Below are 11,770 nucleotides of genomic sequence, written 5' to 3' on the forward strand. Positions count from 1 at the left end.
GTATATAAACATAAAGCAAACATTTGACATAAAAGTGTATTTTTATTTAACTGTTGTGTTGTGTCCACATATACATGTACATACAGACAGACACATACATCCTAAACATGGGTACATTCAATACAGTTTATGGGTACATTTATAAAATGCCTTGAAAGACAACTACTAGTCAAAATAGCATTAAAACATTAGTATGTTTGCTTGACTGGACAGTTTAGAAAGTCACCCAGCTTTGCTCATCATTTAATGGCATTCAACCAACTGACATCTGCCCATGATGCCAAATACAAAAAAAAGCTATAAAATGCCTATATTTCTTTTTCTTCACACCGCACAAGGAAATGGCTCCATATAACATTTTAGCTAACACACAGAACACTAGAGTGTGTAATGATTGGCTTTGGCATGTCTCCACCAATCCATTCACTGAATCTCAACCATAACAGATAATAAAGTGCTCATTCATAAAAGTCAACAGTCATCAAAGCAGACCTGTTCCTGCATCGCTGGTCCTAAAGAGAAAAAGGCCTTTTCAACCTAATGGGTAAAGCGACACACATATATAAGGTTTGTAGGACAGAGACAACACATACAAGTCAAACACATAAAAATATATTAAAAATAATATTCAAGGATAGGACAAGATAGAGAGTGAGCACCCTTAAAACATTTTTTATCTTAAAATCTTAATGCTTCTCTATGTCCCTTATCTGCTGAGATGGCAGATCAAAATCCCAAATATCTCAAAGCCAGCAGGATGTCTGCTAGACTCTTTAATAAAGAGGAAAAAGATCAAATTCTACACAGATGACACAAGACAACTCCCAAAGGCTCAGAAATGCCCATAATGACCATACACTCATAAAACAATATTGAAGTGCATGTCTGCACTAATGCATAAAAGAAACTTAATATAACTTAATAACAACCACAAAACATCTTCCCTTCATTCCCATCATCCTCTCTGGATTCTGCCAGCAAGAAGAGAAAGAAGGTGAGAAAGAGCCAGAAATATGTAACTCATTACCCCACTAACTGATCAAGATATATATGTCCTTCTTTCACTGTCAATTCATTAAGTCTCTCACTATCCTTATCCTGTCTAGTCTTTCCTAGTCCCTTTCTGCAATTCTGTGCGATTCATTACTCCTTCCCTTCTTCCAATCAAGTCTCACTGATCTATTAAAACCCTGCCAAGCACTCTTTTAACTAGTTAGATAAGTTTGATTATCTAGTATATGAAAGTGAGAGTCTTTGCATAAGAAAGTGTATCTTTCAGAAGTCGCTGAGAATGGAGATGTCAGCAAACTCTTTGCGGTATCGGTGCGAGTACAGGGCGAGCAGGAACGCCCACTTCAAACTCATGAAGCTCCACACACACGACAGGTACAGGCTATTGGGGTCCTTCAGGGCTGTGAACACAAAATGACACAAAATCTCATCATATGTTTTGTTTAAAAAATGTACAACTGAAGGTCAAAAGTCAGCTCTTCAGTACAGAGATGCAACTTCTAGTTGACCAACTCCTAATTATGAAGTAGAGCTGCAGTGAAAACATACAGACCGAGAAGTGGTCTTATATAAAGGGAGCATGTGGATAATTTTTTTTTTTTCGTAATTCAGTTGTGAAATAAGCTAAAATACTGAGTGCTGTACTTTTAAACCAATGTTGTCGCCAATGTTTTATCCTGAAACTGATTTAAATGTGTTTACATTAACATGGCCTTTTTAATACTTTTAGTTTATAGCATTAAACCTTAAGGGATAACTTTTTTGTAGGTATTTTGTGATTGTTTTGAATATTCTTCCTAGTAAAGCCTGTGTGAATTTTTCTCTGACATTTATGACTGATGAAAATGTAGACGCACTAACTAGTAGCAGTTCCAGGTGCTTATGAACCATATATTAACTGCTTATTTTTTTATGCCACTGTTAGTTTTTACAGTAATACTTCCCTCAGGGCTGCAGTGAAAACATACAGACTGAGCAGTGGTCTGTTATGTAAATTGAGCGTTTGGATAGAACAGATGTGGTTTAAAAACACTGAGCCGTGACAGCCATGAGGCAACACAAGCCACAGTCTTCTCAACAGGAAAACAAATGAAATGCAAATACAGAATATTGACTGATGGCAGTCCACCCAATATCATTGTGGTTATGTTGCAGCACTTGCTGCCTGCACTGGAGAGGCTTCTGTATTCAATTCCCTGGATCAGAAGGAGGTGGGAGTGAGGAGACTAATGTAACAGCGTTCTCTAATCTCAACATTCACAGCTGAGGTGCCCTTGACCCAATGCTCCTGTGTTTTTACTGCCACCAATGCATTAAATGCATAGGCCGAATTCTGTTGTCCTGCTGTGCAATGGCAATAATGTGCGTTTTTCTTTCCTTCCTAGAGTGCACATATCCACATTTACTCAACTATCAGCAATACATTTATTTGTGTTTGTGTTTGGTATAGAGTATTTATATGAGCCTCACAACAAACAATTCATTGTACAACTGTAAGAGAACAAGACACTTGAAATTTGATCTTGGGAGCTGAGCTAAACTTACATTCTTTCCGAGACACTGCTAGACAGAGGAAGGTGATGAAGGCGATGATGGACAGCAGGCAGAAAAAGAGACCCATAAACAAAAAGATCTTCAGGCCTTTCAGCCAAGTTCTCCAGTAGTCCTGCAGGTACATGGTGTGTGTGACCAGAGTCCAAAGTGCCAGAACACCTGCAGAAATGTGAACACACACACATAGTGCTACTGGTCAAAGAAAGTACAAATATGGCTCATCAGCTTACATTCACTTCTTCTTTATGTGAGCATCAGCATTCTGTTTTGCTGTTTCATCCTCACATGCAAACATGTTCCTGTCTGAATTTTATGACGGTGCATTTACCCACTCCGAGATGCATCAAGACTTTTGTGTCATGCAACATGATGATGACCCTTACACCAAAGATGCCCCCCCCCCACACACACACACACTAAACACACACACTTACTTGACTTTAACATTAAGTCTCTACCAGTTACACGTACTGTGCGAGAGGTTGTTGACAGAGGAAGCTCACTGAAGCTCAAAGTACAAGCAGATTGTGATGGTCAATGCAATCACTGACCCTCTTTACAACACAAAGGGGGGAGTGATTGCTTTTGAAGTTATTGGTATATTAGAAGCATTAATACTAAATGTTATAAATCTTACATGCATAATAATACATAAAGGGTGTGTTATTTCACAATCAAATGGGTTCACGATTAAAAAGTGCAAACAGGTTCATTTACGGAAGGGTGGGGTCCTGATGGACTTTTTTCTTTGTTTGTTTAAAAAACAAAAACTTTTGTTCTATAATCTATGGACAACAATTCTCCTAAATTTCAAATAAAAACATTGTCACTTCGAGCATTTATTAGCAGAAAACGAGAAATGACTGACAACAAAAAAGATACAGAGCTTTCAGACCTCACATAATGCAAAGTTCAAATTCGTAAAGTTTTAAGAGTTCTGAAATCAACATTAAGTGAATTAACCCTGATTTTTAATCACAGTTTTCATGCATTTTGGCATGTTTTCCTCCACCAGTCTTACACACTGCTTTTTGATAACTTTATGTGCAAAAATTCAAGTAGTTCAGCTTGGTTTAATAGCTTGTGGTATCGTCTTACTCTTGATTATATTCCAGAGAATTTAAATTTGGTAAAAATCAAAGAAACTCATCATTTTTAATCGGTCGCTTATTTTTTTTCCAGAGCTGTGTGTGTGTGTGTGAGTGCATATATATATACATATAAAGAGACAGAGAGAGAGAGAGAGAGAGAGAGAGACAGAGACAGAGAGAGAGAGAGAGAGAGAGAGAGAGAGAGAGAGAGAGAGAGAGAGAGAGAGAGAGAGAGGCGACAGGAACAAACAACAACAGAAACAAAGCAGATGTCTACCCAGATACCCAAATGTCATTGGCTGGTAAAGCAGTACGGAGACTTGGAAGAGTCACTAGCCAGAAAAACGCAAAATATGTACTTTATTGATCCGTACTTTCGGTTTATTAACTTACTGATGAATAAACTGTACCCACATTTTAACATTTTAGCTTGACTGATTTGTAAATCAGTAAATCGTATTTGGTATTGTTTTTGTTATTTTGTTATAAATAGGTTACACGTGTCAGATATTAGGCTATATTTTACGTGTGTGGAAACACATGAACTGAAATTCTAGAGGAACAGTTTATGGTGATGAATTGTAAATCCAGTGTTACAGTTTTGCAAAATTGTGGGTTCAGTTTGCAAATCAGTTTATAAACCGAAAGTAGAGAAGCACTTTCAGATTTTGCTTTTTAACTTTTTTAGTCGCTGTTTTTAGAGGTAGCTGTTAGTTAGGTGTTAGTGTAAAGATGCCTCCAGGTGTTTTTGGTTGGTGTTGTTACCTGCTAAGCCCCCCATGGCTGCAGTCCACGGCTGTTTGTAGGCGAAGTTCCAGACCAGAAAAGCGGAGAAGCCCACCAGAACCCCCACACAGGAGTAGCTGAGGCTAATGTACGTCTTATTGATGGCCATTAGTCCGCCGTTGTGCGCCTGTCCTCAAAAAACAGTCAAACTAATCGCCAGAGAGCAGTCCGGCATAACACTATCACCCCAGGACCTGCGGTAAACACACCGCGCTGCTGTTGCTGCTGCTGCTAACCGAACCCCCGGTCCCGACTCGGCCGCCGTACTTGGATTAAATAACACAGTCTAAATACACAGGGCAAGCCGACCCGGTGCTGAACTCCTGCAGCTGATCTTAAACAGTCTGTCTCCTCTTCAGTGCTGCTCACTCTATAGCTCCAATAACAGCGTTTATTATGCAATTCACAACTCGGGGGATTTCACCAGCCTCCCTTCTTCCGATTTACATACAAGTGCGACATCTAGCGGGGCGGAAGACGCTGCAAAACTTTACCCGGACTAAACCGAGCGGCTCATCATCCTATGGAAGCAGATTCCCGCCACCTAAAAAATAAATACATAAATAAACCAGCACTTTTTGTTAGCATTTTTAAGTAAACTGCTATCTCATTATTTGAGAAAGTCATTTTTTGAGATAGTAAGTCATTATTTTAAGAAGTCATTATTTTGTGATACTATCTCATTATTTTGTGATAAACATTATTTTGTGATACTATCTCATTATTTTGTGATGCTATCTCATAATTTTGAAAGAAAAAACTTAAACTTAAAAAAATAATGACTTGCTATCTCAAAATAATAACTTAGTATCTCAAAATCAGTGATGTCAGTAACGAGTAATCTAACGCGTTACTATTTCCAATCCAGTAATCAGATTAAAGTTACTTATTTAAGTCACTGTGCGTTACTCTCTCTCTCTCTCTCTCTCCACCTCATCTCCTCCACACACACACACACACACACACACACACACACACACACACACACACACACACACACACACACACACACACACCGCTCCCTTACCCATTCCCCCTCCGCTCTTCCCCAATCACACGCGTCTCGCTTTCTCCCCTGTCTCTCTCTCGCGCGCTCGGCGTGTCTTTAGTTTCCGCCCGTTTTCGTTTTCCGCCCGTTTTCCGCTCACTATCTCTTTATAAAGGGAAGAAAAGTTCCGGTGCTTCAAATGAACACTGTCAGAATTAAATCCTTCTCAGTAGGTCCGGTGTTGTGCCGAAATCCGACTCCCCGCAGAATCCGACTCCCCTTCGCGGGCGCGCGCATGACGTTAACTTGTTGGCGCAACTAAGAGACTCGCGATTTTGGTCACTTCTGTGTGTTAATTACGCTTTATCTTTCATTTTCCTTCACATCAAACAGCACAGTGTAATCAAAAGCCAAACGAGGACTCTCATTGTGATTAGTTTGGGTAAACCAGGTCAGTTTAATATAAGGAACTATACACAATGTTTCTCGCAGCATGCTTTTTAGTCATAAAGATGAGTTTTACATATTAAACACTGTTTTAATCCACAACTGTGAAGTGAAAACACAGCCGACGGTGTGTCATTGCACTATACGCAGACTTTTTTTATTCTAGTTCACACTTTACTGCATAACAAAGTCGCCTGAACCTAAAAATGATAGTAGCAGATTTATGTAAATAGATTTGTTTTGAAATGCTAGTAGCTTTCACATTCACTAGGATAACTTGTTAAAATGATGTTCATCTTTTGCATTAACATATGAATGATTCACTTTTGGTGTCTTATCTTTCCTTGTATAGTAAACAATACATACCAAAGGCTTTATTGGGGGTTGTATAATTTTGGCAGTAGAGTATGTCCTGTGATGGATTTTAACAGAGGGGCTTCAAATGGGGGCAGCATAATATTTTTATGCCTGCCGAAATTAACCCCCACCCCCTATGATCTCAGCTCTGCAGGGTTCTAAATGTCATGTAATTCATTTTACATACATGTCCTGGTGTGTAGAGTATGTCCTGTGATGGATTTCACTCTATCTTTAACAGGGGGGCTTCTAATGGGGGGAGTATAATTTTGGCAGCATTATTTTTATGCCTGCCGAAATCATACTCCCCCTATGATCTCAGCAATGCAGGGTCTCAATGTCCTGTAATTTATTTTACATACATGTCCTGGTATGGAGAGTATGTCCTGTGATGGATTTCACTCTGAGTTTAACAGGGGGGCTTCTAATGGGGGGAGTATAATTTTGGCAGCATTATTTTTATGCCTGCCGAAATCATACTCCCCCTATGATCTCAGCACTGCAAGGTCTCAATGTCCTGTAATTTATTTTACATACATGTCCTGGTGTGTAGAGTATGTCCTGTGATGCATTTCACTCTATCTTTAACAGGGGGCTTCTTAAGGGGGGAGTATAATTTTGGCAGCATCATTTTTATGCCTGCTGAAATCATACTCCCCCTATGATCTCAGCACTGCAAGGTCTGAAGGTCATGTAATTTATTTTACATACATGTCCTGGTATGGAGAGTATGTCCTGTGATGGATTTCACTCTGAGTTTAACAGGGGGGCTTCTAATGGGGGGAGTATAATTTTGGCAGCATTATTTTTATGCCTGCCGCAATCATACTCCCCCTATGATCTCAGCACTGCAAGGTCTCAATGTCCTGTAATTTATTTTACATACATGTCCTGGTGTGTAGAGTATGTCCTGTGATGCATTTCACTCTATCTTTAACAGGGGGCTTCTTAAGGGGGGAGTATAATTTAGGCAGCATCATTTTTATGCCTGCCGAAATCATACTCCCCCTATGATCTCAGCAATGCAGGGTCTCAATGTCCTGTAATTTATTTTACATACATGTCCTGGTATGGAGAGTATGTCCTGTGATGCATTTCACTCTATCTTTAACAGGGGGGCTTCCAATGGGGGGAGTATAATTTTGGCAGCATTATTTTTATGCCTGCCGAAATCATACTCCCCCTATGATCTCAGCAATGCAGGGTCTCAGTGTCCTGTAATTTATTTTACATACATGTCCTGGTATGGAGAGTATGTTCTGTGATGGATTTCACTCTGAGTTTAACAGGGGGGCTTCTAATGGGGGGAGTATAATTTTGGCAGCATTATTTTTATGCCTGCCGAAATCATACTCCCTCTATGATCTCAGCAATGCAGGGTCTCAGTGTCCTGTAATTTATTTTACATACATGTCCTGGTGTGTAGAGTATGTCCTGTGATGGATTTCACTCTATCTTTAACAGGGGGCTTCTTAAGGGGGGAGTATAATTTTGGCAGCATCATTTTTATGCCTGCTGAAATCATACTCCCCCTATGATCTCAGCACTGCAAGGTCTGAAGGTCATGTAATTTATTTTACATACATGTCCTGGTATGGAGAGTATGTCCTGTGATGGATTTCACTCTGAGTTTAACAGGGGGGCTTCTAATGGGGGGAGTATAATTTTGGCAGCATTATTTTTATGCCTGCCGCAATCATACTCCCCCTATGATCTCAGCACTGCAAGGTCTCAATGTCCTGTAATTTATTTTACATACATGTCCTGGTGTGTAGAGTATGTCCTGTGATGCATTTCACTCTATCTTTAACAGGGGGCTTCTTAAGGGGGGAGTATAATTTAGGCAGCATCATTTTTATGCCTGCCGAAATCATACTCCCCCTATGATCTCAGCAATGCAGGGTCTCAATGTCCTGTAATTTATTTTACATACATGTCCTGGTATGGAGAGTATGTCCTGTGATGCATTTCACTCTATCTTTAACAGGGGGGCTTCCAATGGGGGGAGTATAATTTTGGCAGCATTATTTTTATGCCTGCCGAAATCATACTCCCCCTATGATCTCAGCAATGCAGGGTCTCAGTGTCCTGTAATTTATTTTACATACATGTCCTGGTGTGTAGAGTATGTCCTGTGATGCATTTCACTCTGAGTTTAACAGGGGGGCTTCTAATGGGGGGAGTATAATTTTGGCAGCATTATTGTTGTGCCGAAATCCGACTCCCCGCAGAATCCGACTCCCCTTCGCGGGCGCGCGCATGACGTTAACTTGTTGGCGCAACTAAGAGACTCGCGATTTTGGTCACTTCTGTGTGTTAATTACGCTTTATCTTTCATTTTCCTTCACATCAAACAGCACAGTGTAATCAAAAGCCAAACGAGGACTCTCATTGTGATTAGTTTGGGTAAACCAGGTCAGTTTAATATAAGGAACTATACACAATGTTTCTCGCAGCATGCTTTTTAGTCATAAAGATGAGTTTTACATATTAAACACTGTTTTAATCCACAACTGTGAAGTGAAAACACAGCCGACGGTGTGTCATTGCACTATACGCAGACTTTTTTTATTCTAGTTCACACTTTACTGCATAACAAAGTCGCCTGAACCTAAAAATGATAGTAGCAGATTTATGTAAATAGATTTGTTTTGAAATGCTAGTAGCTTTCACATTCACTAGGATAACTTGTTAAAATGATGTTCATCTTTTGCATTAACATATGAATGATTCACTTTTGGTGTCTTATCTTTCCTTGTATAGTAAACAATACATACCAAAGGCTTTATTGGGGGTTGTATAATTTTGGCAGTAGAGTATGTCCTGTGATGGATTTTAACAGAGGGGCTTCAAATGGGGGCAGCATAATATTTTTATGCCTGCCGAAATTAACCCCCACCCCCTATGATCTCAGCTCTGCAGGGTTCTAAATGTCATGTAATTCATTTTACATACATGTCCTGGTGTGTAGAGTATGTCCTGTGATGGATTTCACTCTATCTTTAACAGGGGGGCTTCTAATGGGGGGAGTATAATTTTGGCAGCATTATTTTTATGCCTGCCGAAATCATACTCCCCCTATGATCTCAGCAATGCAGGGTCTCAATGTCCTGTAATTTATTTTACATACATGTCCTGGTATGGAGAGTATGTCCTGTGATGGATTTCACTCTGAGTTTAACAGGGGGGCTTCTAATGGGGGGAGTATAATTTTGGCAGCATTATTTTTATGCCTGCCGAAATCATACTCCCCCTATGATCTCAGCAATGCAGGGTCTCAATGTCCTGTAATTTATTTTACATACATGTCCTGGTATGGAGAGTATGTCCTGTGATGGATTTCACTCTGAGTTTAACAGGGGGGCTTCTAATGGGGGGAGTATAATTTTGGCAGCATTATTTTTTATGCCTGCCGAAATCATACTCCCCCTATGATCTCAGCACTGCAAGGTCTCAATGTCCTGTAATTTATTTTACATACATGTCCTGGTGTGTAGAGTATGTCCTGTGATGCATTTCACTCTATCTTTAACAGGGGGGCTTCTAATGGGGGGAGTATAATTTTGGCAGCATCATTTTTATGCCTGCCGAAATCATACTCCCCCTATGATCTCAGCACTGCAAGGTCTGAAGGTCATGTAATTTATTTTACATACATGTCCTGGTATGGAGAGTATGTCCTGTGATGGATTTCACTCTGAGTTTAACAGGGGGGCTTCTAATGGGGGGAGTATAATTTTGGCAGCATTATTTTTATGCCTGCCGAAATCATACTCCCCCTATGATCTCAGCACTGCAAGGTCTGAAGGTCATGTAATTTATTTTACATACATGTCCTGGTATGGAGAGTATGTTCTGTGATGGATTTCACTCTGAGTTTAACAGTGGGGCTTCTAATGGGGGGAGTATAATTTTGGCAGCATTATTTTTATGCCTGCCGAAATCATACTCCCCCTATGATCTCAGCACTGCAAGGTCTCAATGTCCTGTAATTTATTTTACATACATGTCCTGGTATGGAGAGTATGTCCTGTGATGCATTTCACTCTATCTTTAACAGGGGGGCTTTATTTCGAGAATTGCAATTCTTGGAGTATTATTTGATAATCTGTATGTCTGAATAAGTATGTTTTTATAAATAAAGAATAGTATTTATATACTACAATGTAATATTGTGTTTTTTCAATCATGAGTGTCCTTTAATTAATTACTTTGTATTATTATAACTGTTATTAATTCATATTTTACTTTAATATTTATCTTTTGTATTCCATTGATATATTTACTGACAACAATAACAAATAAATCACGTAAAAAAAAAAATCTGGCTGCAGTAAGTTTCGTGACGTCAGTTGTTGTGATTGATGGGACAGAGCAGAGTGACAGTTTTCAGTTTGTTCAGCTTTTACTTATTTACCTGCGAAGCTATTTTTGTACAATTTCAACAGCTATTCTTTTGTTCATTTATCCGTAATTCGTCTGTTAGTTTTTCCTTAACTTGGAAAATGGATCCCGTTATTTATAAACAGATCGTCGCATATAAAACACATGGTACTTATCCCGTCGGCCTCACAAAAGTGGAAAGAAACACTTTTAGGAAGAAGGCTCACACATATGATATTGAAGGTAAGATGATATTTGCTTCTTTTTGGATTACATTTTGTTCTATATTGGTCTAGAAGGTCTAGAAGGTGAAGTGAAGAATCGTCATGTAGGTCCACCATCCTCTTATGATGCGTCTTTCAATATGGCTATGGCTGGGGCCTACAGCTTTATTTTCAGTTTGCCTTTAAAGTGGACCTTACACATTATAGATATTGTATTGACATTATTTTTTAAAACCTTTAAGGGACATGTCTGTCTGGACAGTTGTGTAATACCTTTACCTATATCAGTGGAATCCTCTGGAACAGTTTTCATACATGTTTTATTCTGGAAAATATGGAAATGTGGCTGAACTGACTTTTATATTCCATTTACATCAATTACTTCACAGATGGGGAATTATACTATAGCCGACGCAAAGGGACTTCCTTTGCTTTGAAAACAAAAGTTGTTTGTGGCGCAGAACAAGTAAACAGCATTTTCAAAGATTTTCATGCTAGCAGCATCGGAGCCCACTGTGGGCAAAGAAAGACCAGAGATGTCATCTCCAGGAGGTTTTACTGGCCTGGCATGTCCTCGGACATCGACACATGGGTGGTTATACTTTGTCTTATTTTAATAGCAAATTACTACAAAACTGTAATGTTCAACACAAATACACAAAGTTATTATTTGTTATTATATATACACTGATACACCACATTGTTCCTACACTGTAAACGGAGCTACTGTATCTGATCCACTCATACCAGCCCAACACACAATAACACCAGCGTGTCACTGCAATGCTGAGAATGATCTTGACATTTCATACAGTCATCTTCGACTTGTGAGCAGCTGCTCGGCCATGAAAATGCATTTCATGAAGCCCTTAATTCACAGTTCTGGTGCTGATGTTACATTCAGAGAATGATATAGCTGAGAATAGCAT

At 39.3% G+C, this 11,770-nt stretch overlaps 1 protein-coding gene across 1 annotated transcript; it reads right to left on the reverse strand.

Moving 5' to 3' along the window:
- Positions 1–22: 22 nt before the first annotated feature.
- Positions 23–4,898, reverse strand: slc48a1b (solute carrier family 48 member 1b). Its single transcript, XM_007249121.4, has 3 exons — positions 4,422–4,898; positions 2,557–2,724; positions 23–1,412 (listed from the first exon to the last, which is right to left on the reverse strand). Exons 1-3 carry the CDS (start codon positions 4,549–4,551, stop codon positions 1,276–1,278), a joined length of 435 nt encoding a protein of 144 aa, XP_007249183.1. The 5' UTR covers positions 4,552–4,898; the 3' UTR covers positions 23–1,275.
- Between the last annotated feature and the right edge of the window lie 6,872 nt (positions 4,899–11,770).

Source organism: Astyanax mexicanus, chromosome 5 (genome assembly GCF_023375975.1).
Source record: "Astyanax mexicanus isolate ESR-SI-001 chromosome 5, AstMex3_surface, whole genome shotgun sequence".
Lineage (NCBI taxonomy): Eukaryota > Metazoa > Chordata > Actinopteri > Characiformes > Acestrorhamphidae > Astyanax > Astyanax mexicanus.